Source organism: Sturnus vulgaris, chromosome 33 (genome assembly GCF_052056855.1).
Source record: "Sturnus vulgaris isolate bStuVul1 chromosome 33, bStuVul1.hap1, whole genome shotgun sequence".
Classification (NCBI taxonomy): Eukaryota; Metazoa; Chordata; class Aves; order Passeriformes; family Sturnidae; genus Sturnus; species Sturnus vulgaris.
This window is the reverse complement of record NC_142275.1, coordinates 24266-51920: the sequence shown is the minus strand read 5'-3', so window position 1 is coordinate 51920 and position 27655 is coordinate 24266. Positions and strand designations below refer to the sequence as shown.

At 46.4% G+C, this 27655-nt stretch overlaps 3 protein-coding genes and 1 long non-coding RNA gene across 12 annotated transcripts in view; 3 read left to right on the top strand and 1 right to left on the bottom strand.

The window, feature by feature from the left end:
- The first annotated feature begins 336 nt into the window (after positions 1-336).
- LOC148220623 (nucleolar pre-ribosomal-associated protein 1-like) lies at positions 337-6954 on the top strand. 7 transcript variants are annotated; one of them, XM_088154932.1, is made up of 6 exons: positions 337-699; positions 2598-2704; positions 2798-2914; positions 3553-3691; positions 4398-4591; positions 4820-6954. In XM_088154932.1, exons 2-5 carry the CDS (start codon positions 2699-2701, stop codon positions 4529-4531), a joined length of 396 nt encoding a protein of 131 aa, XP_088011058.1. In that variant the 5' UTR covers positions 337-699; positions 2598-2698; the 3' UTR covers positions 4532-4591; positions 4820-6954. The 7 variants fall into 7 exon arrangements, 6 of the variants coding, with proteins under 6 accessions (XP_088011058.1, XP_088011056.1, XP_088011055.1 ...); XM_088154930.1 differs by having other exon boundaries at positions 359-699; positions 2598-2914; XM_088154929.1 differs by having other exon boundaries at positions 360-699; positions 801-2914.
- A 6619-nt stretch (positions 6955-13573) lies between these two features.
- LOC148220622 (islet amyloid polypeptide-like) lies at positions 13574-16908 on the top strand. The gene is made up of 4 exons (XM_088154926.1): positions 13574-13715; positions 14124-14220; positions 14359-14493; positions 16470-16908. The coding sequence occupies exons 2-4, from the start codon at positions 14141-14143 to the stop codon at positions 16639-16641; spliced, it is 387 nt and encodes a 128-aa protein (XP_088011052.1). The 5' UTR covers positions 13574-13715; positions 14124-14140; the 3' UTR covers positions 16642-16908.
- Positions 14222-20566, bottom strand: LOC148220621 (uncharacterized). Of its 2 annotated transcripts, none has more exons than XR_015798697.1 (4): positions 19789-20566; positions 16441-19136; positions 14804-14867; positions 14222-14599 (listed from the first exon to the last, which is right to left on the bottom strand). It is a non-coding gene; the product is annotated as an uncharacterized LOC148220621 (long non-coding RNA). The 2 variants fall into 2 exon arrangements; XR_015798696.1 differs by having other exon boundaries at positions 16441-19915; positions 20103-20566.
- Positions 20567-21213: 647 nt separating this feature from the next.
- Positions 21214-27655, top strand: part of LOC148220619 (islet amyloid polypeptide-like) — a 29160-nt gene continuing 22718 nt past the window's right edge. Inside the window, exons 1-2 of one of the 2 annotated variants that reach the window (XR_015798688.1) lie at positions 21214-21228; positions 21857-21904. The gene's annotated coding sequence lies outside the window, so the exon portion shown is untranslated. Of the gene's footprint in view, positions 21229-21856; positions 21905-27655 lie in introns of those variants that run through there. The other variant, XR_015798691.1, reaches the window with a different exon arrangement.

Sequence of the window (27655 nt, the reverse complement as noted above, 5' to 3'; positions counted from 1 at the left end):
GGCGGCTCGGGTGTCGCTCCCCGACCTTCTAACTCTGGCTGCAAAAGGAGGGTGGCACAGCAAGGAGCCCGCTCGCTCTAGTGGGATGCCTGCGCACGACGCCGACACCGATCCCACGGGTGCGATTTTCGGCGGCGTTTCCAATCGTGCGGACATCTCCTTCAGCCCGCTTCGGCCCGGGGAAGAGGGGCGGGGCCGCCAGCGATGGTCCCGGCGCAGCCCGGGCAGGCTCGGGGCGGAGCCGGGGCTTGGCGAGGCGGGGCACGGAGGTCCCGGGGACGGGACCGGGCGGGGCCGGGGCGGTGCTTTAGGGGCGGTCCCCAGTGGTCCCGGGCGGCACCGGGGCCGGGGCCGGGTGATCCCGGAGCGGTACCGAGCTGTGCTGGGGACGGTGCTGCAGGGGCGGTGCCGGGCCCGCCTCAGGGTGATTGAATGCCCAGAAATCGCCTCCTCTGCCCCGTGCTCACACTGAGCTGCGGGCTGCAGCGTGCTGTCGGAGCTCCGCACACAGCACGGATTTGGGCTTCCCCTCCTCTCAAACCCTCTCCCCCTTCTTCCTCCTCCTCATCTTCCTCTTTTTCCTCTCCCTCCGCCTCGCCCCCCTCCCCGGGCCCCTGACTCCCCCCGGGATCCCCTCCTCCGGAGGCGGCCCTTCCGAACCGACCCCCCCTCCAAGCCCCGGAGCCCGAGACCATTAAGGTAAGCTTTTGAATTGAAATATCAGGATATTCACTCTATCCCACTGGCCTGAAATTTCAGGATTGTACGATTTTTTCTTGAAGCAGTTACCTTTGCTGCAGGATTGTGTGGTCACCAGTCTCCTTTCCTGTGACTCTTGTTGAAATTTGCTGTCAGATAACCGGCTAGTAACGAAATATTTGACAGAAATCAATGCTGTGAACGGACTTCACTGCAGCAGTTGATGAAAGAGCAAAGAAAATGTCTGTCGTGTTTACGCACCCCCCCGAGGCTGAATGAATTCTGATACTGTAATAAATCAGTGCAGTTGGTGCCTGCAAAGGTCTTGACATTGATCAAGAAGATATTGCTTTGGATTTTTACTTTTTATCAGCGTTTCTTTAATCTGTACTTCAGCACTCTAGCCTTTCATAAGTCTTCTCCGGTTTCCTCTGGCCCTGCAGAGTAGTCCTCTCTGTTATTGTCTGATCCCAGCTTTGATGCAAGGAGTACTTTTTGTCTTGAAAATTAGCATCCCCCTCTGCATATTTAAATTAGTTATTTGACTTTTGAGAAAAAGCTGGTCAGCTCGAAGTCCACCAGACACCAGAGGCTGCTGTTTTTAGCACCTTATTCAAAGAGGACATCCTTTAGTTACCTAAGTAGGGGTAGAGATTTACCCTTAGGAATAAGGAATAAATGCAACCAGACTGTCCTGCCAAGAAAAAAATCCAGTTACAGTGACTGAATTAGGGTTTAGTGGCCCTTGATCCTTGCAAGGGATTAAAGGCAGGTTCACTTGGTCTCCCAGCAATGAATGTCTCAACCGAAAGCTGCTCAAAATGTGCCGTTTTTCTGATGGTTTTGGATTCTTTTGCCAGGTGGGAACATGGACTGCTTGACTTGTTCCTGTGTCCACTTTCCACTTCAGTCCTTTGCATTTTCTCTGAAGGGAAAGCAGGAACAGGGAAGTTGGGGCAGTTCCGTCAGCAGAAAGGCTGCTAAGAATAGATGGTAAGGACTTACTTTTCTGCACAGTGCCATGTAACTGAAGGCTCGTTTTTGGATTTCACATTCTGTTCCTGCCTGGTTTTGTGAGAGCTGCAGGTGCATTTCTGTTTCCAGACCCTGCCAAAAATAGTCGCTTATATTATAATGAATCCTTTTTCCTTCGTGTTTTCTTGCTTTAAAAGAATTCCCCTGTCAGATTGATGTGAGCAGCAGTTGTTTTTAGATCTGCTGGTGTTGTACACGGAGTAACTGTAGAACAAATGAGTTGTGATGGCTTCCTTGTATTTGATGTGTGGAGAGGAGCAAAGGCACAGATTCATCCTGTGTAATTGCAGTCGTCCAACGTAGGTGCCAGGGTTGGCAAGCTGGGCAAGGTTTCCTCTCTTGCTGGGCCTTAGGGGGAGGGAGTTGAACCCTGGTGTCACTCGGATTCCTTCCTCTTCTCCCTCCTCCCTTCTTGCTTGTAGAGCTGGAGCTCGGGGTCACCGAGTTTGGGTGCTCGCAGTCAGGGCCTGAATTTGGAGAGCAGGAAAGCGGGGGGAAGTTTCTAGGCACGTCAAAGCCTGTCTCTAGGGTGTGGGACTTGTTGGTCTTCCTCACCACCCCCAGCAACTTGCACATCTCTCTGGACCTTGCTGTGGTCACAGCCCACTGCTCATTTATGTGACTGTTCATCCGTCTGCCTGATTGCTTTAAGTACAAGTAGCCTGATTCAGGTTTAATTTAGCAATGATTTTCCTCTGTTTCATCGGTAGTTTTCTAAAACTCCCCTACAGGCTATTTTGAAGGTGCTTTTTTCTTTTTTTTTTAACTGCCTGTGATGATAGAAAGCTGTACGGCCCTCTGAAAGCAGTATAACCTGCTTTCCAAAAATTACAGAAGTAGGATTTTTATTGTCCACTATGCAGCTGAAGTCCCCCTAGTGAGCCTCTTGAACTGAGGGTGAGGAGAGCGGCAGATACGACTCCTCATCAACCTGCTCTTCTTTTCGTTCCTAAAAGAAGGAAGCATGAAGGTAACTATAGAAAAAGATCTGCATCCCTCGGGGTTTTGTATTTTAGGTGTTTTGAGGTTTATTTACACACCTCCTCCTTTGTTTCCTGGACAGGTTTTACGTGACAGTGGAGCGTTTGAGGACACGTGGAAGGAGCTTTCAATTTGGCTGGAGCACTTGGATAATACAAAAGAAGACCAGAAGGAAGCAGTGATTCAGTTTTTGGAAAAGGTAACAGTGTTCAAATCAGCTGGATAAAAAAATGCAAAGAATAGTGTTAGTGGAAACTGGAGGTCTTGTTGCTATTGTTGAGAAACCTGTCAAAGACCAGCGAATGAATTCTGAGAAAAGCCTTGTTTGGGATTCTTTATACGGAGGTGGCATCCTTCTTGTGTTCAGTGGGAGGGCAGCCAAATGATTTGTAGGAAAATGAAATCCAAAAAGATCAGCTGTTATTACAGCATTGTCGGTGTAAGGGTAGAGTGGTGTAGGTGTGGGTAGCTTTGATCTCCTCTTTAGGTGCCGACATTATCAGAGCTCAGTAGATGGTGGTCCTTGACAAGGAAAGGTGACACTTGCTGTTTACTCTTCAGGATGTTGAATGCCCAGTGCTTTGCCTCCACTGTGGTCTGCCCAGGTACTCGGTGTGTGGTCGCAGTCTAGGTGCCAAGTTGTGGTGGGTTTTTGTTTTTCCATCAGTGTGGCCTGTAGAGCAGGAACTGTAGACAGAATCCTGCAGAAGTGCTATGGAAGTTGTCCTCATAAAAGCTGCCCAGCTTTCAGCACGTGGTCGTTCTCAGTACCGTGTGGTTCCCCTGCACTTGCCAGCCAGCAGGTGCACTTACCTTTCTCCCCACCTTTGCTGACAGATCCTGCTGAAGCTGGTGGCCAACCCCTGTCCCTACACTGACAAGGCAGCAGACCTGGTTCAGGCAGCCAGCACGCTCCAGGTGGCTCTGTTTAAACAGGACTCTGATAACGTCAGCATCCCCGTCTCTCACATTGATGGTATGTGGTAACCTGTCAACATCCCAACTCCATGACTTGGGGATACACTTTCTAGCCCTAATCAGCAAACTGGGGATGGATAACTCTGGCAATCCTGTTAAGTGAGGGCCCTCCAGGATTCAGCTCTCCACGTGTTCTTGGTATCAGAAGTCGAAGTGGAATTGCCAAGTTGCCGCTTTACCTCTGAAAGTAATTTCTGCCGTGGCTGTGCCACTTGAACGGTATTTGAAATCTCTCTTCATGCTCTTGCAGCAGCGTTTTTGAACTCAAATGGAAATCTAGCCCTTCTGCCTGGGACTGTTGACAGAGTCATGGAATCCCAGAGTGGTTTGGCCGGCAAGGCTCCTTAAATCTCATCCAATTCCAGCCCTGCCATGAACAGGGACACCTTTCAGTAGCCCGGGCTGCTCCAAGCCCCAGTGTCCAGCCTGGCTTTGGACACATCCAGGGATCCAGGAGCAGCCACAGCTGCTCCGTGCTGGACAGCAGCATTGAAAGGCAGACTGAAGGTTCAGCTGTAATTTAGGGGTTGCACTTAACGTTGTATTGTGTGACAAATGTGGCTTTCATACTTTTTTTTATTTTTTTTTTTTTTTATTAAAAAGAATTAAAAAGATGCCTTGTATTCCTGGAGTGTTGCATTCTACCTCTGTTGTTTTTCCTGTTAGTCTGGATTCTTGCTTTGATGTTTTTCTTCACTTATTAGATGTCCTGGATATGGTGGATGTCCTGATTGAGGACAGTGATGGCTTTGATGAAGAAGTTGGGTTCTCTTTAAATGAAGACGTGATCATTTCCCTTCAGTGCTGTTGTCCCTGCTGCATTAGAAGCCAGGAATGAACAAGTCCACGTGGGCCTGGATGCTGATCCCTCTTGCTGGTCCATGACAGCATGTGACAGGTGAGATTTCCAGGTGTCTGATTTAGCAGGAAACTGGTTTGTTCCTTCTTGTGAGGAGGCTCATTGGCTTTGCACGGGCAAAGCCACTCCACGTTTTCCATCTAGGAACAGAGCTGGGGAGCTGTTTTAAAACAGAGTCCCAGAGGTAAACAGCTTGGCTCGGTATTTCTGTGTGGGAATAGAAGAATATCTGTGTCTTCTGATTTTTCTCTCGTCTTTCTTCCACAGGTGTTTTTGTATTCCTGACTTGGGTTTCCATCGGGGACACGTGGCTTGGAGCTCAGGAGCCGGATCTGTTCCTTGCCCACGGCAGATTGGTCTGCACTAGTGCAGGTGAGGAATTACAGGACGGCTTGGGAACTCGGAAACAAGGAGAAGCAAGTCTTATGTGTCTTTGCAAAAAGATTTGGCTACCACAGGGCATTAATTCAGGGAGTTAAGACTTCATCTTTAACGTTCTGTGCTCTGCCAGCATCACTGCGAGCCCTGAAAGCCTCCTGAGCTGTTCTCATACAGACCTATCTTGTTTGGTCAAAAAAAAATCTTAGTTTAGTTTCGTCCAAGAAATGTTACTACTCTGTGCGAGCTCATGGGGAAGCTTTTATTCGGCATCTCTCAGTGGGACATTGAAAGTCCAACTTCCCATTTCTTGCACAGTCTGAGAGGCAGTATTACTTTCTATCATTTTTATCACAGGCATTTTAAACTTTTTGAGGAACCGGCAGGACTGTTTGTGCGGAGGCGTGCGGTTCACAGCCATCCTCTGTCCAACGTAGGATGGGAAAAAAAGGCTGGAGAGCTTCCTACAAGGGGCTGTAAGTGCAAATGACCAGGAGCCCGGGGTTTAGTCATGATGATTTAGTATTTCTTAAAAGACTCTGATTGATTTCATGATGCCAAAACCAGTATGGATAGAAGACTGAAGTCAGGAATCACGATGGTCTCCTTGGGTTTAAAAAGCTTTAATGGTGTTTCAAGACATTTGTATGAGACCTGGTTTGTTTTTTCTTACCCTTTTATTCAATCAAAAAAAAAAAAAAAAAAAAAAGCCTTGATCCATCACTGCTGCTGTGATGTGTGACAAATGCCTGTCCTCCCTCCACGTGGAACAGGTGAGAGGTGGAACTGAAGCCCAAAGAGTTTTCTGCCCACTGATAACATGTGAGTCATATTGGGAATTCTCTGCAGAATGGCAACAGTTGTTCTTGAATTTGGCCATGAGGGGAGTGGAACATGGCAGCCCGGGTCTGAGAAGGTGCAGTGCCAGAAGGAGAAGCTTTGAAATGTTAAATCAGGATTGATTCAGGTGACTCGCGACCGCGTGCTGTGCCCAGGTCCCTGGGAGAAATACTGTGCAGGGAAAAGCCAGAGCTGCCTGTGCTATGAGCTGAATTTTTTATTGGGGGGGGGGGGGGGGGGGGGTGTGTGAAATAAGAATGAGGTGCAAATGAGGGAATTGCTTGTGTGTGTGAATATTCTTGTCCTAAAGGAGCGCTGCCCGGTGCTCCTCCCTTCCTGTGCCCCTCTCCTGGTGAGCCTCTGTCCTGCTGGCCGTGCCTCTCTGTCTCCGTGCCTGTGCTGCTCCTTGCCCGTCTTTGCCCGCCCCGCACAGGCTGTGCTCGCTTCCTCTCTGGCTCCTGGGTTCCCTCTTTGTCATGGTACCCCTCAGTCCTTGCTGTGTGTTTGGCACTCTCTGTCTTTTCTCCGTCCTTCTCTGTGCCTCTGTGGTGCTCCCTGTGCCGTTGTTTCCCGTGGGATCCTTGTGTCCCGGTCACTGTCTGTCCTAGGGTGATGTTATGGTGTTTCTATCTCCAATCATGTGTCCTGATTATGTTTGGTATTATGTCCTGTGCTTCCAGGACTGACTCTGAGAGTGAAGCTTTGTTTTGTCTTGTTATCAGCCGGCTCACCTCCCCCATGGTCTATGTTTAGGAGAGGTTTTAGCTCGGTTTGCTTGCTTGCCTGCTTGCTTGCTTGCCTGCTTGCTCGCTTCTGCCTCTTTTTCTTTCCTTCGCTCTGCCCTTGCTTTTTTCTTATTAGTTAGTTCAGCTAGGCAGTCCAACTTTTTCCCTGGACTGTTTTCTCTTCCACCCCGTCCCCTCCCTCTCCTGGATACCATCTGAACCTGTTCCGGACGGGGACCTGGGAAACCCCAAGAAACACCGGGAGTCTACACTCTGTCACCTGCAGCAGCCATTCCCAAGCGCCAGAGACTGATAACTGGGCGACCACTCGCCAGAGAGACTGAACTCGTCATCCCTTCAGAACGGTGAAAGAGTTTTTTGTCAGCTGGTGTTGTCTTTTTTCCCTGTGCTGGGGAGTGTCTTGCTTGTTAAATAAAGAGGTTTTTTTCTCCCACTCTTCTCCGAGGAAATTCTTCCCGAACCCGGTGGGGTGGGGGGGAGGAGTCGTGGGGTTTGCTGTCTGGGGGCTCCTTCTGGAGGTTTTCCCCCAAATTTGCCCAAAACCAGGACACTGTCCCTGTTCATTTTTAATCCCTCCCTCTTGTGCTGCCCATCCAGCATGCCAGGGGTTTCTTTTCGTTTTTTGGTTATTTTTCATTTTCATTTTTCTTCTTCTTTTTTTTTTTTAGGGGGGGTTCCATTTCATCGTGCACCTTGATGTTGATTTTCTTCCCTTGTCTTCTCTGCTGCCCCTCCTCCTTTCTGCCCCTTGTCCCCTGTGTCTGCAGGGCTGGGGAGGAACTTCAGCCCTTGTGGGGGTTGCCCTCCCTTTTCTGGTGTCAGCAGAGTCACTTTCTGTGGGATGGACACATGGGAGGGGTTGCAGTCAAGTGCCCTGCTGCTGTCCAGGGCAGTTGGAGTCGTTCTGTGCCTTCTTTGGGGTGAGGAAAAAAGGCTGAGGGGGGCTCCGACGTGGTTTGGGGCACCCCAAGGTCCCTGGGAGAGGGAGCCGGGCTGCGCTGGAGGAGCAGGTGAGTCGGGCATGGGGGGGGGTCATGGTGGGTGCCAGAACATTGAGAGGGAGGGGTGGGTGTAGAATGCATGAAAAACAGAACCTTAAAAAACAGCTAAATATAGTCTAAAAGGAATGTTTTATTGGTTTGTGTTTGGATAGAGGTAGGGTTTTTTTATAGATACTGTAAATAGAAAAGATAAAGAATAAAAATATAGAAGCAAATATAAGAAACCAATATATAAATATATTACATTACATTATATTCTGTTATGAAAATAGAAATATATAAATATTTAGACTTTAAAAGGAATGTTTTATTGTTTTTTATTTGGTTAGAGGAGGGTTTTTAATAAATAATATAAATAATATAGGCAAAAATATACAAATATGCAAAAATCGATACTGACATAAAATTATTATAACTATATATGCATATATATATGTAAGTATAAATATATAGAAATAAATATAAATATAAAATACATGTGTTATGAATGATGTTCTATTTTTCCCAATTTATCAAGCAACAAGATTAAATTTAATAGTAAGTTTTTAATAGTAACAAAATGAATACAATCAAAGTATTGGAGATGACAATTAAAGTATTGGAGATGAAACAATCAAAGTGTATATATTTAAGAATATACAAATTTTGGCAGTAAGTAATTTAGTATAATTGAGGTTCATATAAAGCATAAGCAAAACCGACCGGGGAGGGGCCCCCCTCCGACCGGGGATACGGGGAGTGGCTCGCCATTCCTCACGTATCAAAGCATCCAGGCTAACAATCCCACTTATATACTATAGGCTACAAAAGTTTCTAGAAAGCTCCTCCTAGTTTCTATTCCTAAGATCTACGTAACTATACTGCACGGCGCATGCTCTACTAATGGGTTAGGGGGTCTCTTATCTTTTTAAGGGTCTTATTTCCCGTGAAGGTCCATCATCTTCATCAGTGACCGAGGTGTGACCTGCAGGTAGCGCAGGCGCCCTGTGTGACTGAGCAGATGTTTTCCATAACATGACTTTAATTAAGTCCCATGCTTGTGATCATTCCATTTTTGACAGCTTCAAGGTTGAAGCTGTATTTCTAGATGCCGCTTATCAGACCTTCGTCCTTTGACTATTCTTATCTGACTTTCTTCTAACCTCCTTCTTTGACTCCCAACCTCTGTAAGATGTCTTTTATCCTGTCTCACCCATCTCCCCCTTCTCACTCTGTAACAATTGTCTTCTATTGATCTAAATACAATTTTGTAAATATAGTTACAACTTAATTAGCACGAATCACATTTATCACACATGTATGTAGTATGTAATATAAATAATTTATCGATTTTAATATGTTATATTAAATAGTATTTATAATAGAATGTAAATAGCATATAGTATATTAATATACTAGTAAAAAATACATTAAATAGTATATAAATATAGAATACACAATATAGACATATAAATCTACAGATATAAATATGAAAACTAAATAGAAAAATATATTCAAATATAATTTAAAATAATCGAGTTTTTTGTTTCTATTTGGTTAGAGGCAGAGCTTTTAAATAAATAATATTAAAAACTATGAACCTACAAATATATATGGATATAGATAAAATAGAAATAACATTAGTAATATAAATCTATGTATATAATGAATAATAAAATAATATTGTATGTATGATAAATAGAATAGCAATTAAACTGAATATATGAAATATGTATAGATTATGAATATAAATTAAATATTAAAAAATAGATGATTTATATATATAAATCGGGAAATATCCATGAAAATTGGGGGAAACATCCATGAGAAATGGGGGGAAAAATCTGTGAGAGACGGGAAAAATGGGGAAAAAATCCACGAAAAATAGGGGAAAAAATCCATGAAAAATGGGGGGAAAATCAGTCAGAAATGGGGGAAAAAATCAGTGAGAAATGGGGAAAAATCAGTCAGAAATGGGGGGTAAAAACCAGTGAGAAATGGGGGGTAAAAATCAGTGAGAAATGGGGGAAAAAATCAGTGAGAAATGGGGAAAAATCAGGAAAAAATCCACGAAAATTGCGGGAAAAAATGCTTGAAAAATTGAGGAAAAAATCTGAGAGAAATGGGGAAAAAAATCAATGAAAAATGGCGGGAAAAGGTTTCTCAGTTCTGGTCGGGGTTTTTTGGGGCGTTCATTCCGGGGGATTTCCTCAAGGATTGGGACACTCCTTGATTCCATCCCTTGCCTGTCTCCCAAGCGCCACCCTGTGGGCAGAGCGCGGTACTGCGCGCCTGCCTCTCCCAAGATGGCGGCTCGGGTGTCGCTCCCCGACCTTCTAACTCTGGCTGCAAAAGGAGGGTGGCACAGCAAGGAGCCCGCTCGCTCTAGTGGGATGCCTGCGCACGACGCCGACACCGATCCCACGGGTGCGATTTTCGGCGGCGTTTCCAATCGTGCGGACATCTCCTTCAGCCCGCTTCGGCCCGGGGAAGAGGGGCGGGGCCGCCAGCGATGGTCCCGGCGCAGCCCGGGCAGGCTCGGGGCGGAGCCGGGGCTTGGCGAGGCGGGGCACGGAGGTCCCGGGGACGGGACCGGGCGGGGCCGGGGCGGTGCTTTAGGGGCGGTCCCCAGTGGTCCCGGGCGGCACCGGGGCCGGGGCCGGGTGATCCCGGAGCGGTACCGAGCTGTGCTGGGGACGGTGCTGCAGGGGCGGTGCCGGGCCCGCCTCAGGGTGATTGAATGCCCAGAAATCGCCTCCTCTGCCCCGTGCTCACACTGAGCTGCGGGCTGCAGCGTGCTGTCGGAGCTCCGCACACAGCACGGATTTGGGCTTCCCCTCCTCTCAAACCCTCTCCCCCTTCTTCCTCCTCCTCATCTTCCTCTTTTTCCTCTGTCACTGCTGAGGCTCTGGAAAGACCTGAAATTCTGCAGGGAGACATGTCCTCTCGTGGCCCCAGGGACTGCCTCGGCACGGGCCAGGAGCGCCTCCGGCCCCTGCCTTCTCCTGCTTGAAAAGATCACCTGGAGCCCGAGCTCGGGGGGGTGAAATCAGCTGAAATCCAGGTAACTCTGTCAAGTGCCCCCCAGGGACATCGGCGGGGCTGGGGGATGAGGGTTTGAAACAGCAAATTCTTTGGAATATAGACCTGTCCCCGTGCCGATGCTGCTGAGCTTCCTGCCACAGTATATCCCCACTCCATGAGGCGCTGTGAGGTTATGGCAGTGGGAATTGAGCAGGGAATTGGGGGCTATGGGCATAATTCACGGGAGCTAGCAAAGCTGACAGCGAACCCCAAATCGGGGCACAGCACAGAGAACAATCTGTGTGCTGCCCTGTCAGCTCAAGCCCTTGGGCTGGGAAGTATTGGGAGTTAAATGTATGAAATTACACAAATCACAGCAACTGGCATCACCCAGAGGGACAATCCAAGTCCCAAACAATTCCTCCACAGTCCACTCTGGGAAAAACACCCTGTGCCTGCCAGGAGCTCTGACCCTGCTTTTCCTACCAGCTCCTGAGCAGTGTCAGGGCCACCACGACGCCTTTAAAATCCAGATAAACCCCAAATCCTACACAGTGATTAATCCAAAGAAAGTACTGAATTGTTGTCATTAAAAGCTCAAAACTCATTAAGAATTCTATGACAACAGTGTAATGGACTCCCAGGAACCTCATGAATGCTCTCGGTTTCATTTTTGTGTATTTTTACTCCCTCATTTGGCAGCTTGTAAAACTTATCCTGGAATTCAGAGGTCAAGCAGGATCGACTTTGGATTGACCTTCACCTCTGTTCCCACTTTGTGCAAACACAACTCGTGCCCAGGTGGGTGAACTCATCACCTCAGCTTTTCACTCCAGAGTATCCCCTCCTTATTTCCCTGTAGATGAACTCAGATCCACTCCTCACCTCCACTGGTCATCCAAGCGTCCATTCTGTTCCCCACAGGCCCTGGTGGCCCCGGGGAGCTCCCTTGGCCTTTCTCCTGCCCCTCTGCAGCCCGAGGTCGCTACACAAACAGTTCTTGTGTCCCCTCTAAATGACCCCGGGTTTTCTGCTCAATGAATGGCATGACCCGTGCCCACTGCTCATGATTCACCCAACCAAAATCAAGAGCAAATGTTGCTTGGGCTTTAAGAACTTGAAATAACTCTGAAGCAAAAGAAATCACCTTTTTCTTCTGGTTTTTATTTTTATTTTTTCATTTAAGATGCTGGACTTGCCTCTGTGGATGTGTGCTGAGCTCTCACTGCAGGGGACTGTCAGGCCTGAATGGCTGTGAGTTCGTGTTCTTCTCAGTAGGGAATCAGAAATTATTCTTAGACCATAGAATTGTTTTCTGAAACCTTTCCCCTTTCCTCTTTGTGCCTTTGAATTTTTCAGCTGTTCCCTGTTGTCACTTCCCCTGCCTGACTTCTGTGCAGCTCCTAGCTGGGAAAAACTGGGAAAACTTAGGGGGTACAGAGGTGGAATTTCTGGCTGGATTTTTCTAAAATTTCTAATTTTGCTGAACTTATTTCCCCAGTGAGAAGAGCACGAACTCACAGCCATGCAGGCCTGACAGTCACTGCGGGAAATCTGACACAGTATTAATAAGTAACCTTTCCTGAGAGCAGTCACCACCCCAGTCCTCCAGCCTTGTCAAATGTTTGCAATGAATGGACCCAAGTTCTAATCCTTAATCTAAATTTATGTCAGCTTTTGTTAGAAAGATACCGGACAGTAAATCATACAAGAGAATTTAAAAATTGCACAAAGAATAACAGGCCCAGACCAAACCCAACCGCCCCCATCAGTGCTCCACCCCAATTTTGGGAGAAACAGTGATACAGTTTATAAATACTCTCCTTCCACACTATTCAGTCCTTCACCGCACATCCCCAGAGAGGAGTCCCTCAGACCTTGCTCCCCTGAACACCAGGAGAGCTGGAGTTTCACCCAGATCCCACATTCCCATGGCAGTTAATCCCAGCAGGGAGGCAAAGAGGAACCCTGCATCCTCTGACATAGCCCACAGCACGGGCAGCACCAGGAGCCCTCCAGGCTCAGACCTCTGGTGCTGAAGCCTCTGGGCTTTGGCTGATCAAACACCACAGCTCTTGGCAAAGATGGCAGGAGAGTCGTGATTCTTCCTGTCCTGAAAGAGAGGAGGAAAAGAAAATTAAGTCGACTGCAGAAGGATTCCAGCTCTCACACTTCTGGGGGGGGGAGAGGGGGGGGGAAGTGATTTGCCTAATTTCCACTGAAATCAGAGGTAAATGGTTCTAATCTGTATCCTTGGAAATCTGCAATTAGATATTTCGTCAACACTGGATTTAGTCTATTAAAAGCTGTACATTTTTCCCTCAACCATACTTTATGCATACTAGAGAAATAAATTTGCACGTTTTCTGGCTTTTCTGACATTTCCTGGCTTTTTAATCCTAGTCTTTGCCTTCTGAAAAGCATTAATTGACTCAATTTTCACTCATGACAAATCCACCTGGTTTTTAAAATATGAGATTTTACATTCATAGCGACAGAATTTTCATTGACATTTAAACTTGACTGAAAAATGTGCATGATTTCTACCATGTTACCCTGAATGAGAACTCTATCTGTCAATTTAAATAACTTTCACTCTTTTCTTATTCATCATACAGCTTTTATCCCTTCAGATACCTTTGCTTTCTATCTATATTGTACAGCAAACCTCCACAACTTTAACTTTTCCATCTTTTCTGAGACATGTTTTCTTGTATTCAATTACCAGTGGCCTGGCGTTTCATTTGCTCTGGCTTTCTTTGTGACTTTTGTTACCTTATTTAGCCCACGAAAACACCCACAGGGAATATAACCACAGCAGCTTATCAGAGCTGTAAAATTGAGGCTACATTTCTGATGTGCAATATGCTCTTGCAGTACCTTCACGAGGGCATTCTGCATACAGCAGGAGAATATTTACTGATGTACTAGTGCAATAATGACCCACCTGCCTCTGCTCCTCTCTGGGGCACTTTCTGTCTGTAGGGATTGGAATTAACGACAGTCTCTCTGTGCTGCCTGATGTCAGAGCTGAGAAAGGTGTCGAGGATATATAAGAGTCGTGAGACTTGCCAGAAAGGAAGAGGGAGAAGGATACTCCAGAGCCAGATGCAAGCGTGGAATTGTTGCATGCACACTTCCTGCTAACCAAGAGGGCTTGCTGGCTTCTCCAGTTAGATCTGTGACCACAAAAAGGTAAATACTTTGCCTTTTTTCTTACTTTCCCTGCAGTGCAAAAGATGCGCCTTTAGAAAAGCACTATATCCCCTATTATTAATCAAGAGCATTTTTTCAGGAAAAGACTAAGACAGCTTTAAAGTAAACTGCACTGGGGACCAGAATTTGAGACTGGGATATGTCAGGAAACGCAAATCAGAGATAAGGGATAGGATTGAAACTACTGGATGGAAAATGAGCATTTACTGCTGAGAGCTATATTTCTGAAACTGAATTGTGTCACTAAACTTGAAGGGATCATTTTTCTCACTCTAGCTTGTGAAAAAGACTAATTGCTCTTGATTTAGGACAGAATGGGCATCGGTGATAGGATGTGCTGAAGAGTATTTGGGTTAGCTTTCAGTTTTGAATCACTGTTCTTTTCAGAAAGTTTGGAAGGGAAGATGCACAACCTGAAGTTGTCAGTTTTCTTCATTGCACTTTCTGTCACTCTGAGCTGTTTGGAAGCTACACCTATTGAGGGGTGAGTGACAAATAATCATGTTTATTTCTTTTTAGGGAAAAAGGTGTTCAGATTATTGCATGAGTTGCTTTTGCTTTCATGTCTTAAATAATATAAAAATAGAGTTATTCAAGCTCACTGTTTTATTGTTGTTCAGAGATTACTGTCTCTGGCTGATGATCTATCTGATGGTACTTCCAAGAGACAAGGATGGATGTTGCCTGTAATGTCACACAATACACTCTCAGGACTCAGTGAGGAAATGCCAGAACAACCACCAGCAAAGACAAAAAGGTATTGATTTTCCTTGTTTCTTCCAGCCATATCAGATTGAATCATGAAGCAAACTTTGTTCCAGTGATATCCTGCTATTTGAGAGACTTTGCTTCTGCTTTTTTTCCTCAGGAAAAAAAAAAAAAAAGATATTAAAATATCCTTCTACTAAACAGAGCTTTCCTATAAGCATAAAGATCAGCTTTTCTGTAACAAAAAGATCAAAGCATTTAGGGTCGAAAGTGAAATCCAGGGACTTTGTTTCAAATCATTTGATCATTTTACGATTATAAACTTTCTTAAATTAAAGAGGCTGCAAACTCTACATTACCTTGTGAAGAAAGGTGCATTTTGCAAGCGCCTTCCTTTTTAAAAAGTTCATCAGATTTCCAAGCCTGGGGGGGAAAGAAAAGAAAACATACCCTTCTTAATAATACTGCAGCTCTACTGGAATGGAATTATTTTATGGTAAAAATGCTTTCAGTAATTAAGCAATTTTAAAATCACATAATTAAATATTAATCATAAGAAGAAGGAAAAGAAGAAATTGATTCTGAGAGAATTTCACTTGTCTGAAATATATTGTTATTTATAAATTCAATTTCAGGACCTCTGTGAGAACCAGTTGCTATTTGAACCTTGTGTGGTAAGGACTTGAATAAAACCAAAAGAAATATCCATGAAAGTCAATGGGAGGTTATATAAAGCCCTATGCAACAATTTTCTTGTAATGCAATTACACATTTAAAATATTAATTGCTTAAGAACTGCTGCCTATCTACTAATCAAGAACCTGTATAAGACAGACATTCCTTTCATAGCTGCCTTTCCTCTTGTATTATTAGATCAATACAAATAACTTCAAAAGGTTATATGACATTTTAGATGATAGATTTAATAATCAGTAAGCAAAGGAACACATTGGTAACTGCTCAGAGTTTGAAACTGGGATATAGCTGCTCTTCACAGTAAATTTTAGCCACAAAGTGATATCTAATTCATGCCATATCAGCATGAAGAAGTCCAAGAAAATATGCAACAACTCAGTAGGCAATCTCTGCGAGCAAGTATTTCTGTTTGAAGGAAGAACACAGTAATCTAAGAAACAAGTCTGAAAACCCAAGCTAACCATTACATTGCAATTTAAAAAAAACCCTCGTGCTACATAGGTTTTACGTGGAGTTCTGTAAATGATCTGTCGGTTCAGATCATAAAATGTTATTTCTAGATACGGATCCTTCCTCGGACACTCTTTAAAGTATCATTCAGCAAAGGATTTTCTCTCACCACAACAGAACTTTCAATTTGCTGGTGTTTCAAAAGAGATGTGGCAGGTTTTTTTTTTAGGTGAAACCTCTGTTTAGTCAGAGCTAAGTGGGAAGAGAGACAGAGCAAAAGACCATCCTAAGTGATTCTGCAGTTGGCAGAAGCTGGCAATGCCTGCTACTTCTCATGATATGTGGTGCAGATGGGAGAAAGAGTCTTTGGGTTTAATCCACTTGCTGTGGACTGGAATATTACCACTCACTTCAGTGAGAGCAGGATGTAATTCTGTGAAAACATGAGAACTGAATAAATGTTAGTGATCATCATTATGTTAGTAATCCTCATGATATCAGCAAGAGCTCTAAATAGATTTAGAAGTTCAGCTGAAAGTTAAACATTTAATCATTGCTTTCACTTTGTGTCTCACCTATACTATCATTACAGGTCTTCTAAATGTCATAAACTGCTGTGCAGGATATCAATAAAAACGACATATGACAGTTCATGTCTCTGCATTTGAATAACCTCCATCATTAAAACTGATAATAGCACCCAGCACAAGGATTTTTTTCAGGAACAAAGTAGGTGGTGGGAAGATTCTAATGTTCCTGTATTTGTGCACATATTAAAAGAACTCCCACATTAGCAGAGCTCAAATGACTATGAGAAGTGGCACACTCGATGGCTCATCGTTTGACTTACTGCTGGCTGTCTTTGTTTCACCTTGGCAGTCACCAGCTGGAGAAGAGGAGATGCAACACGGCCACGTGTGTGACGCAGCCCTTGGCCGATTTCCTGGTGCGCTCCAGCGGCAGCTCCGGGGCCCTTTACCCGCCCACCAACGTGGGCTCCAACACCTACGGAAAGAGGGACAGAGAGCCCCAGAGCCACGCACAGCTTTAGGCTCTGGAGATGGCTGCTGACACTAGAAGCTCAGTTTTTATTGTATCAACAACCTCTCGGTCATTTATTACTTGTACAGTCTTACCAGTGCCTTGTTTTCTCTGTGTGTGTGTGGGGGTATGTGATTTATGTTCATCATTCCACCATGCATGTACAATGACATGCATAGGCTATTCTTCCAACCCCATTAAGAACTCCAGAAATCTGCTTGTTAAAATCCTTTGTAAAAATCTGTCACGATAATAAATGGAAAAGTAATGGCAACAATGTTATTATTATTATTATTATTATTATTATTATTATTATTATTATTATTATTATTATTATTATTAAAAGGATGAAAAAGATAACCCATGATGTGTATGTCTTTATAGTCACAGTCTGGTAAGAGAAAGAAACCGCCTTAATTAAAGAACAATAAATATCAGAATGCTAGCAAAAGTTATGTCCTAATGAAAGTAAAACAGAAGAATCTTCTGTTTTTTAAACATCTACAGCATCTTGTCTGGTACAGTTGAAGGAACAACTAGATGAGAAAAGATGCTGCATTGTGCACCATAATCAGACAATTATGCAGTTAACTGATTGGCCTGTTTCCACTATAACATACAGCAAGCAAGGAAACGTGGTCTTGCAGCACAGACTTCTGTGCCTACTGAGCAGGGGATTTTAAGGATTTGCAGTTCTTATGTTAAGATGATATCAGTAAAATGTAAGCATAATAAGTATAATAATATATGTAAGTATAATAAATATGAATAAGAGATAGCTCTGATACAATCTAGGAGAAACTCCCGTCCTTGGGTATTCCTTTCCTTAACTACAGTAACAAAGGGAAGAGAAAAAACAATGAGTAGCTCAAGAACCAAAACACATCATAGAAACTCAGTAATTTTTTCCACTGGCATACTTAAATTGCTACCAAAATCCAGGGGAAATATTTCAGAGATGGGCAGACCTTAATGAGAATCTGACGGCATTATTTTCTCCTATCTCAGCCCAGAATCAGGGCAGGCTTAAAAACCTTTAAGTTCCTTTAAATTTTAAGCAAATTTTCATAGAGGTGAGCTGTTTCATTTCACAGAAATGGCTGTTTTGTCCACACTTCCTCAGTGAAGGGTTCACTGTTGTCCGAAAAACATTATTGTCCAATTACGAAAAACATTCAGCAGAACCTTAGTTCTGGAGAGGCAAATGAAAGTTCAATAACTGCCTTCAGTTGGTTTGTTTCCATTACAAAGTATACCTCGAAATAGAAACATTTTTGCTAATTTAATGTTAAATGGCATATTCACATCATTTCACACACAAAAAAATGCATGGGAATAAAAAGTACAGGATTCCTACTGTAAAAAGTGTTATTAATTACTCTCTTTATTGAGGGAAGTTTCAACCTTCATTAAAGTTCTAATGGATATGAATTCTGAATTTTATTGAGAAAACCGTTTATATGCCATTGAACTAATACTTCTGCCGGCTTGAAATGCCTTCCATTCCAGTTACTTTTGAGTTACGCTGCACACACACTGTGCGTTTAATTTGTTTTTAATTTAGAATATTTATTTCATTCATTAACATTTCAGAAAACAAATGAGAGAGAGGACAGCTTTCAAGTGTCACTGCGAGATTGTTTGTACAGAGCAGTAACCAAGTGGAGCCTTCCCTGTGGGTAGCTGCTGATCTCTAGGCTGATCCCAGCCCGGAATATGAGCCACGCTTTATGCACCAGATTTTGTTTTTTCAGCTACCATTTGACAAACACTAACAAAGCACAGGCTGTCCATGCACAGGACCAGTGAAACTGGGTACATGATTTTCTGCCTCACACACTCTCGAATCTGGTGGATTGGATACCAGCATCTATTTCACACAATCAAACTATTCCACAAATACTGAAAAATCTAACTCGGTTCCTAAGTCAGTGAAACCACCAAGAGAGAAAAGAGGGGGACCATCTCACCTGTCTTTAGCTCCTCTTTGTCTAACCAGTTGTCAGCGCTCTCCTGCTATTTGGTGGAGGAAGACTACTTCCAATTCATCCCAGCTTAGACACCTATTTTAGGATGGGATTAATCACGCCTGAAGTGCCTCTATTTCTTCGCTGATGATAGAGAGTGTCTAGACAATTAGCTGAAAATGAGCACTTAGAATTAAGATAACTAGAGTTAGTTGACAGGAATCTCATCTGCATTTGGTATGAACCGTTCAAACTAAAATCAAAGAGAAAAAGATTTGGTAAAAAAACCCCACACCACCAGCACCTCAGACTCCAAATCAACTTTCATTCTGAGCTACGTTAGTTAATTCATCAGCCAGAGCATCTTGAGAAACTTCCTTCAGTGAGATTTGTTCCCGCCCGTACTCCCTTGAGAAGACAGCTCTGCTCCCTCCCTCCTGCTGTTGCTGCACTTGGCCTCTCAGAGACGAAGCATCTAGCCATAGTAAGGCTGGATACAAGCACAGTCCAGGGCTAAATGAGCCAGGAAAAGAATGGACTGTAATGGAAAAAAGAAAATAAATACATTTATTTAATAATGAATTAATTACTAATAAGCATTTAAGCATTACTTCATCAGCTCTGCAAACAGCATGGTCAGAATTTTCTGTGCATTTTTAAAAATCCCACTATGTATTTCTAGGCTTCTTCAGGGATGTAAATATTACTTGAGAATCGAGCCTTAGATAGATTGGATTCTTTTTCAATTCATCTGGCTTCCCTCCACCTTTCAGAGAATATGCAAGCAAACAAAAAATACAAAAGAGGAAAATTAAGAATACAGACAATGTGATAAACATGGCATTATTCCCCTTAAAAAACCGAAGATACTAAACCTCTGCTTTTTAGCATGTAAGTAACGAAGTCACACACGCCGCATATCAGGCAATGTTTAAATACAAAGCCAGTCCTAAAAAAGTCCAAGTGCACAAGCATAAAATAAAGCAGGAATATTTTGTCTAAGGATATATCGCTCAGTATTACCCATTAGCATTCCTTGTTTAACCTTTTATTGCATCTACTTATGTTAGTCACTTAAATCTTTAGTCTTTAAATCTCTGTTGTTTCCCCCCACTTTCTACACAAGGCTTTTACTTTTTAATGCATTAAAGGCTATTGTTGCAGCCACAGAACACTCCCATTGCACTTACCTATGCCCGATATGCAACAAATAGAAGTAAGAAAGCCTTCTCCTGCTGATATGACCGCTGCTCTTCCGGCCCTGCAGCCTCTCACCCCTACACCCTTCTAGAAACTCATGGCTGCTATCTTGCTGTGCTGCATCAAGAACAAATATGTTATTGAAATATAGAAATCATTGCCACCTGGAATAGGGTTCTGCAGTTGCTACTGCCCGAGGAATGAAAGGAAAACAGAGGTGGCCACACTGGCTGCACACTTGAATGCAATTACACAGCTGAATTCATGCACAAGTAAAATATAACCCGAAGGAAAGAAAAAATACCGGTTTTCTAGTGAAGCACAGAACAGCATCAATTTCCACAAACGAGGCTCAGTCCGAGTAAGAGCTGCAGCGCCACACTGCCTGGGGGGTTCTTCACTCCTTCCACACCCCAGTCCCCTCTCTCCAGCAGAGCAGCAACATCCAAGCTCGGTGTTCCAGCTGCTCATGTCTCTTTCAAAGAAAACTTAGCAATAAAAGCAGCTGTGAGTCAGGAAGACAGCCGAGTTTGCCCTTGAAAGGAGGTGGTCACACACAGTGAAAGACAAAATGCACAGAGAGCTCCTAAGGAAAAAAGGCAGCGACCACGTCTTTTCCCTGGGCTCTGCAGGGGAGGGGCTGTGCCGGCAATGTCCCTCCTGTGCCAAGTGTCACGATCCAAAAAAAAACCAACCCCAAATTATGGATTAGGATTATTGATTAGCAGGAGCGTGACCAGAGCCCCGGCAGGACGGCAGCGCAGCGCCGCCTGGCGGCGGAGCAGGAGAGCAGCGCCGGACCCCGTGCCAGTGTCGGTATCGCCGCGTCCCCTGCTAGCCGCGGCCATGCCGGTCCCGATGCCGCCCACGCCCCCCCGCGCGGCACCGGGTCCGCCCTCCGCCCGACTTCGTCGCGTCTCCGCCGTCGCTGTCCCTCCCGCCCCGAACTTCGGCGCCGCGGCCCGCCTCTTGGCATCATCTCGTCAACGCCCCACGGCGTCTCGCCCCCCCGCGGGACCCGAGCGTCCCCCGGGTCACCCGTCCGCAACACCGCCGCTCACCGCCGCGTCAGCCGGCCGGCCCACCCCCCCGCGGGACCTCGACAGCACATCCCCGCAGATCATAACGCCGGCGAGCAGAACTTCATGCGGGCCGCCATATTTGTCCGGTATCACGTGACCGGACGGGCGCCGCCATATTTACTGTTAGGGGCGGTCCCTGGCGGCCCGGCGGGGGCGGAGAGTGGGGAGGAGGCGGGGACAGTGGGCGGGGACACGGTGACGGCACTGATGGGGGTGGAGCCGAACGTGGCGGGAATGGGGGGTTCTGATAGGCGGGCCGGAACTGCCTCGGGCTCTGATTGGCTGGCCTGGCCATAAATAGCGTGTATTTCGCAGGGTCGGGGCACTGCGGAGGCGGCGGCGGAAGAGGTAAGGGCGGGATCTGAGGGGGGCGGGCGGCGGTTAGGGGTGGCGCCGGGGCCCGGCCGGCGCGGCGCGGGGCCCGGGGTGGGTCGGCGGGCAGGCCCGAGCGGAGCTGCGGGGCGTGGTGGTGGGGGGGGCGGGGCCCAGGGGGAGGTGGCGGGGCCGGGCCGGGCGGCGCGGGGGGGGCGGTGGCGGCAGGGCCGGGCCGGGCGGCGCGAGGGGGGGGGGGGGGCGGCAGGGCCGGGCCGGGCGGCGCGGGGGGGGGGGGGGGGGGCGGCAGGGCCGGGCCGGGCGGCGCGGGGGGGGGGGGGGGGGGGGACGGCAGGGCCGGGCCGGGCGGCGCGGGGGGGGGGGGGGGGGCGGCAGGGCCGGGCCGGGCGGCGCGGGGGGGGGGGGGGGCGGCAGGGCCGGGCCGGGCGGAGCGGCGCGGGGTGGAGCGCAGCCGAGGGGCGGGGCCCGCGGCGGAGCGCGGCCGCTGGGGCCCGGCGTGGCGTGTAGGGGGGGCGGCTACTGGGTCTGGGGGACTCCAGTGAGGCAATTTATATGGTTTCAAGTATTGGGAATAAAGGTGCTTTTTTATGTTTTTCTTATCTCTAAGCTTTATATGATTTAATCGCGTTTTCTTCTTTCTTAGACTGAAACTGAGAGGCTGGAGCTGAGGAAGCAGAGCTGGAGAAATACGGTAAGGTTTGAAAACATAACTGCTTTGGGGCTGTGTTAGGGCATATGGAGGCACGATGGTATGTGTGTGGCTGGATATTAAATCACTAAGGGATATGAAAGGGAGTCTAGAGATGTTAATGGGGTAAGGATTCTCAGATTGTGGCTGAAATATGAGTTCAGGAGGTGCTCAAACCACAGAGAGGTAGAGGTAAAAAAAATATCCTGCCGTGGAAAGCAGAAAGACCATTACATGGCACAGCCGGAGCAATGTGGATCCAGAAGCGAAGCAGAAGAACTGGCAGTTGAATAAAGCTTGTGGTTTGAAAAAGAGCTGAAATCACAGGGGGTGGGCTAAAAGGGGTGTCTGAACTGATTGACTCTGAAATCGCTCGTGCCGGGTTAGAAGGGATGGAGGTGAAATCGCCGTAGGAGCGGGATACGGACTGGGGCAGGCTTCGAGGCTCTGGGGCGGGAGGTGAATTGGTGCGGGGCTGGAGCCAAGACACAGATGCTGTGCATTGAAGGTGGAGAAGATTGCTCTTGCAGAGATGGAGAAAGGCTCAGGTGAAGTCAGAAGAGCAGAGCTGGCAGTTGAATAAAGCTTGTGGTTTGAAAAAGAGCTGAAATCACAGGGGCTGGGGCAAAAGGGGTGTCTGAAATTATTGACTCTGAAGTTGCTCGTGCCGGGTTTGAAGCCGTTATCGGGGTAGACGCCATAGGGGTGCCATCGAGACGGGGCGATCCGTGCGCCAAGATTGGCACAGGTCCGGGCTGTTGAAGGTGGGTCTGGGTCGCGTGCCAGCGCATGGAACGGGGACACGAAGGGCCGTAATAGGAGGGGGGACCGTAGGGCCGGAGGTGAAATATCCATGGGAGCGGGATATGTACCGGGGGCAGGCTTCGAGGCTCTGGGGCGGGAGCTGAATTGGTGCGGGGCTGGAGCCAAGACACAGATGCTGTGCATTGAAGGTGGAGAAGATTGCTCTTGCAGAGATGGAGAAAGGCTCAGGTGAAGTCAGAAGAGCAGAGCTGGCAGTTGAATAAAGCTTGTGGTTTGAAAAAGAGCTGAAATCACAGGGGCTGGGGCAAAAGGGGTGTCTGAAATTATTGACTCTGAAGTTGCTCGTGCCGGGTTTGAAGCCGTTATCGGGGTAGACGCCATAGGGGTGCCATCGAGACGGGGCGATCCGTGCGCCAAGATTGGCACAGGTCCGGGCTGTTGAAGGTGGGTCTGGGTCGCGTGCCAGCGCATGGAACGGGGACACGAAGGGCCGTAATAGGAGGGGGGACCGTAGGGCCGGAGGTGAAATATCCATGGGAGCGGGATATGTACCGGGGCAGGCTTCGAGGCTCTGGGGCGGGAGGTGAATTGGTGCGGGGCTGGAGCCAAGACACAGATGCTGTGCATTGAAGGTGGAGAAGATTGCTCTTGCAGAGATGGAGAAAGGCTCAGGTGAAGTCAGAAGAGCAGAGCTGGCAGTTGAATAAAGCTTGTGGTTTGAAAAAGAGCTGAAATCACAGGGGCTGGGGCAAAAGGGGTGTCTGAAATTATTGACTCTGAAGTTGCTCGTGCCGGGTTTGAAGCCGTTATCGGGGTAGACGCTGTAGGGGTGTCATCCGGATGGGGAGATCTGTGTGCCGAAATTGGTGCAGGCGTGGGGTATTGGAGGTGGGTCTGGGTCAGGGGCATGGGGGCTAGGGGGCCGGGGGGGACCAGAGGCCAGACAGTCAGTGCTTTAGGGGGCCTGGGCATCCTAGGGCAAGGTGGCTCACAGGTCAGCAGGGCCAGGTGGTCATGGGGCCTTGCGGCAACGGGACTTGGGGGCTAGGGGGACAGTGGACCCATGGGCCAGGGGTTCAGAGGCCAGGGGCCTAATGGGTCATGGGAGCTGGGGGGATGAGGTGCCCAGGTTAGGGTTTGGGGTTGGACTTAGACTTGGGCTTAGTCTCCGTCTTGGGGTTGGGGTAAGGGGTAAAGGTTAGGGTTGGGGTTATAGTTAGGGTATGGGTAAGGGTACAGGTTAGTGTTAGGGTACGGGTTAGGGTACGGGTACGGCTTAGGGTACCGGTGAGAGTTAGCGTACGGGTTAGGGTATGGTTTAGGGTTAGCGTACGGGTTAGGGTATGGGTAGAGGGTAGGGTTAGGGTTAGGTTTAGGGTTAGGATTTGTGTTAGGGTTAGGGATATTTGGGTTACGGTTAGGGTTAGTTCGGTTAGGGTTATGGTTAGTGGGTTTAGGGTAAGGGTTAGGGTTATTTGGGTTAAGGTTAGAGTTAGGGTTAGTGTTAGGGTTAGTTGGGTTAGGGTTATTTGGTTTAGGGTTAGGTTTAGGGTGAGGGTTAGGGTTAGGGTTATTTGGGCGAGGGTTAGGGTTAGGGTTAGGTGGGTTAGGGTTATGGTTAGGGTTATTTTGGTAAAGGTTAGGCTTAGGGCTAGTGTTAGGGCTAGTTGGTTTAGGGTTAGGGTTATTTGGGTTAGGGTTAGGGTTATTTGGGCTAGGGTTAGGGTTAGTTGGGTTGGGGTTATGGTTAGGGTTATTTTGGTAAAGGTTAGCCTTAGGGTTAGTGTTAGGGCTAGTTGGTTTAGGGTTAGGGTTATTTGGGTTAGGGTTAGGTTTAGGGTCTGGATCAGGGTTAGGGTTAGGGTTATTTGGGCTAGGGTTAGGTTTAGGTTTAGTTGGGTTAGGGTTATGGTCAGGGTTATTTTGGTAAAGGGTAGGCTTAGGGTTAGTGTTAGGGTTATTTGGTTTAGGGTTAGGTTTAGGGTCAGGGTTATGGTTAGATTTATTTGGGCTAGGGTTAGGGTTAGGGTTTGTGTTATGGTTAGAGTTAGTTAGTTTAAGGTTAGGGTTATGGTTATTTGGGTTAGTGATAGGGCCATTTCTGTTAGGGTTAGGGTTAGTTGCGTTATGGGTAGGGTTAGTTGGTTATGGTTAGGGTTATTTCGGTTACTGTTAGGGTTACTTCGGTTAGGGTTAGGGTTAGGCATAGGGTTATGGTTAGTTGGGTTAGAGTTATGGTTAGGGTTATTTTGGTAAAGGTTAGGCTTAGGGTTAGTGTTAGGGCTAGTTGGTTTAGGGTTAGGGTTATTTGGTTTAGGGTTAGGTTTAAGGTCAGGGTTAGGGTTATTTGGGCTAGGTTTATGGTTAGGGTTAGGCAAAGGGTTATGGTTAGTTGGGTTAGGGTTATGGTTAGGGTTATTTTGGTAAAGGTTAGGCTTAGGGTTAGTGTTAGGGCTAGTTGGTTTAGGGTTAGGGTTAGGGTTATTTGGTTTAGGGTTAGGTTTAAGGTCAGGGTTAGGGTTAGGGTTATTTGGGCTAGGTTTATGGTTAGGGTTAGGCAAAGGGTTATGGTTAGTTGGGTTAGGGTTATGGTTAGGGTTATTTTGGTAAAGGTTAGGCTTAGGGTTAGTGTTAGGGTTAGTTGGGTTAGGGTTAGGGTTATTTGGTTTAGGGTTAGGTTTAGGGTCAGGGTTACTGTTAGGGTTAGGGTTATTTGGCCTAGGGTTAGGGTTAGGGTTATTTGGGCTAGGGTTAGGGTTAGGGTTAGGGTTCGGGTTATAGTTAGGTCTATGGTTAGTTAGGGTTATGGTTAGGGTTATTTTGGTAAAGGTTAGGCTTAGGGTTAGTGTTAGGGCTAGTTGGTTTAGGGTTAGGGTTATTTGGTTTAGGGTTAGGTTTATTGTCAGGGTTAGGGTTAGGGTTATTTGGGCTAGGGTTAGGGTTAGGGTTAGGGTTATGGTTAGTTGGGTTAGGGTTATGGTTAGGGTTATTTTGGTAAAGGTTAGGCTTATGGTTAGTGTTAGGGCTAGTTGGTTTAGGGTTAGGGTTATTTGGTTTAGGGTTAGGTTTAGTGTCAGGGTTATGGTTAGGGTTATTTGGTCTAGGGTTAGGGTTAGGGTTATGGTTAGTTGGGTTAGGGTTATGGTTAGGGTTATTTTGGTAAAGGTTAGGCTTATGGTTAGTGTTAGGGCTAGTTGGTTTAGGGTTAGGGTTATTTGGTTTAGGGTTAGGTTTAGGGTCAGGGTTAGGGTTAGGGTTAGCGTTATTTGGCCTAGGGTTAGGGTTAGGGTTATTTGGTTTAGGGTTAGTTGGGTTAGGGTTATGGTTAGGGTTATTTTGGTAAAGGTTAGGCTTAGGGTTAGTGTTAGGGCTAGTTGTTTTAGGGTTAGGGTTAGGGTTATTAGGTTTAGGGTTAGGTTTAGGGTCAAGGTTAGGGTTATGGTTATTTGGGTTAGTGTTAGGGCTATTTCTGTTAGGGTTAGGGTTAGTTGCGTTATGGGTAGGGTTAGTTGGTTATGGTTAGGGTTATTTCGGTTAGTGTTAGGGTTACTTCGGTTAGGGTTAGGGTTAGGCATAGGGTTAGGGTTAGAGTTAGGGTTAGGGTTATGGTTAGGGTTATTTTGGTAAAGGTTAGGCTTAGGGCTAGTGTTAGGGCTAGTTGGTTTAGGGTTAGGGTTATTTGGGTTAGGGTTAGGTTTAGGGTCAGGGTTAGGGTTAGGGTTATTTGGGCTAGGGTTAGGGTTAGTTGGGTTAGGGTTATGGTTAGGGTTATTTTGGTAAAGGTTAGGCTTAGGGTTAGTGTTAGGGTTAGTTGGGTTAGGGTTAGGGTTATTTGGTTTAGGGTTAGGTTTAGGGTCAGGGTTACTGTTAGGGTTAGGGTTATTTGGCCTAGGGTTAGGGTTAGGGTTATTTGGGCTAGGGTTAGGGTTAGGGTTAGGGTTCGGGTTATAGTTAGGTCTATGGTTAGTTAGGGTTATGGTTAGGGTTATTTTGGTAAAGGTTAGGCTTAGGGTTAGTGTTAGGGCTAGTTGGTTTAGGGTTAGGGCTATTTGGTTTAGGGTTAGGTTTATTGTCAGGGTTAGGGTTAGGGTTAGGGTTATTTGGGCTAGGGTTAGGGTTAGAGTTAGGGTTAGGGTTAGGGTTATGGTTAGTTGGGTTAGGGTTATGGTTAGGGTTATTTTGGTAAAGGTTAGGCTTATGGTTAGTGTAAGGGCTAGTTGGTTTAGGGTTAGGGTTAGGGTTATTTGGTTTAGGGTTAGGTTTAGTGTCAGGGTTATGGTTAGGGTTATTTGGTCTAGGGTTAGGGTTAGGGTTATGGTTAGTTGGGTTAGGGTTATGGTTAGGGTTATTTTGGTAAAGGTTAGGCTTATGGTTAGTGTTAGGGCTAGTTGGTTTAGGGTTAGGGTTAGGGTTATTTGGTTTAGGGTTAGGTTTAGGGTCAGGGTTAGGGTTAGGGTTAGGGTTATTTGGCCTAGGGTTAGGGTTAGGGTTATTTGGTTTAGGGTTAGTTGGGTTAGGGTTATGGTTAGGGTTATTTTGGTAAAGGTTAGGCTTAGGGTTAGTGTTAGGGCTAGTTGTTTTAGGGTTAGGGTTAGGGTTATTAGGTTTAGGGTTAGGTTTAGGGTCAAGGTTAGGGTTATGGTTATTTGGGTTAGTGTTAGGGCTATTTCTGTTAGGGTTAGGGTTAGTTGCGTTATGGGTAGGGTTAGTTGGTTATGGTTAGGGTTATTTCGGTTAGTGTTAGGGTTACTTCGGTTAGGGTTAGGGTTAGGCATAGGGTTAGGGTTAGAGTTAGGGTTATGGTTAGGGTTATTTTGGTAAAGGTTAGGCTTAGGGCTAGTGTTAGGGCTAGTTGGTTTAGGGTTAGGGTTATTTGGGTTAGGGTTAGGTTTAGGGTCAGGGTTAGGGTTAGGGTTATTTGGGCTAGGGTTAGGGTTAGTTGGGTTAGGGTTATGGTTAGGGTTATTTTGGTAAAGGTTAGCCTTATGG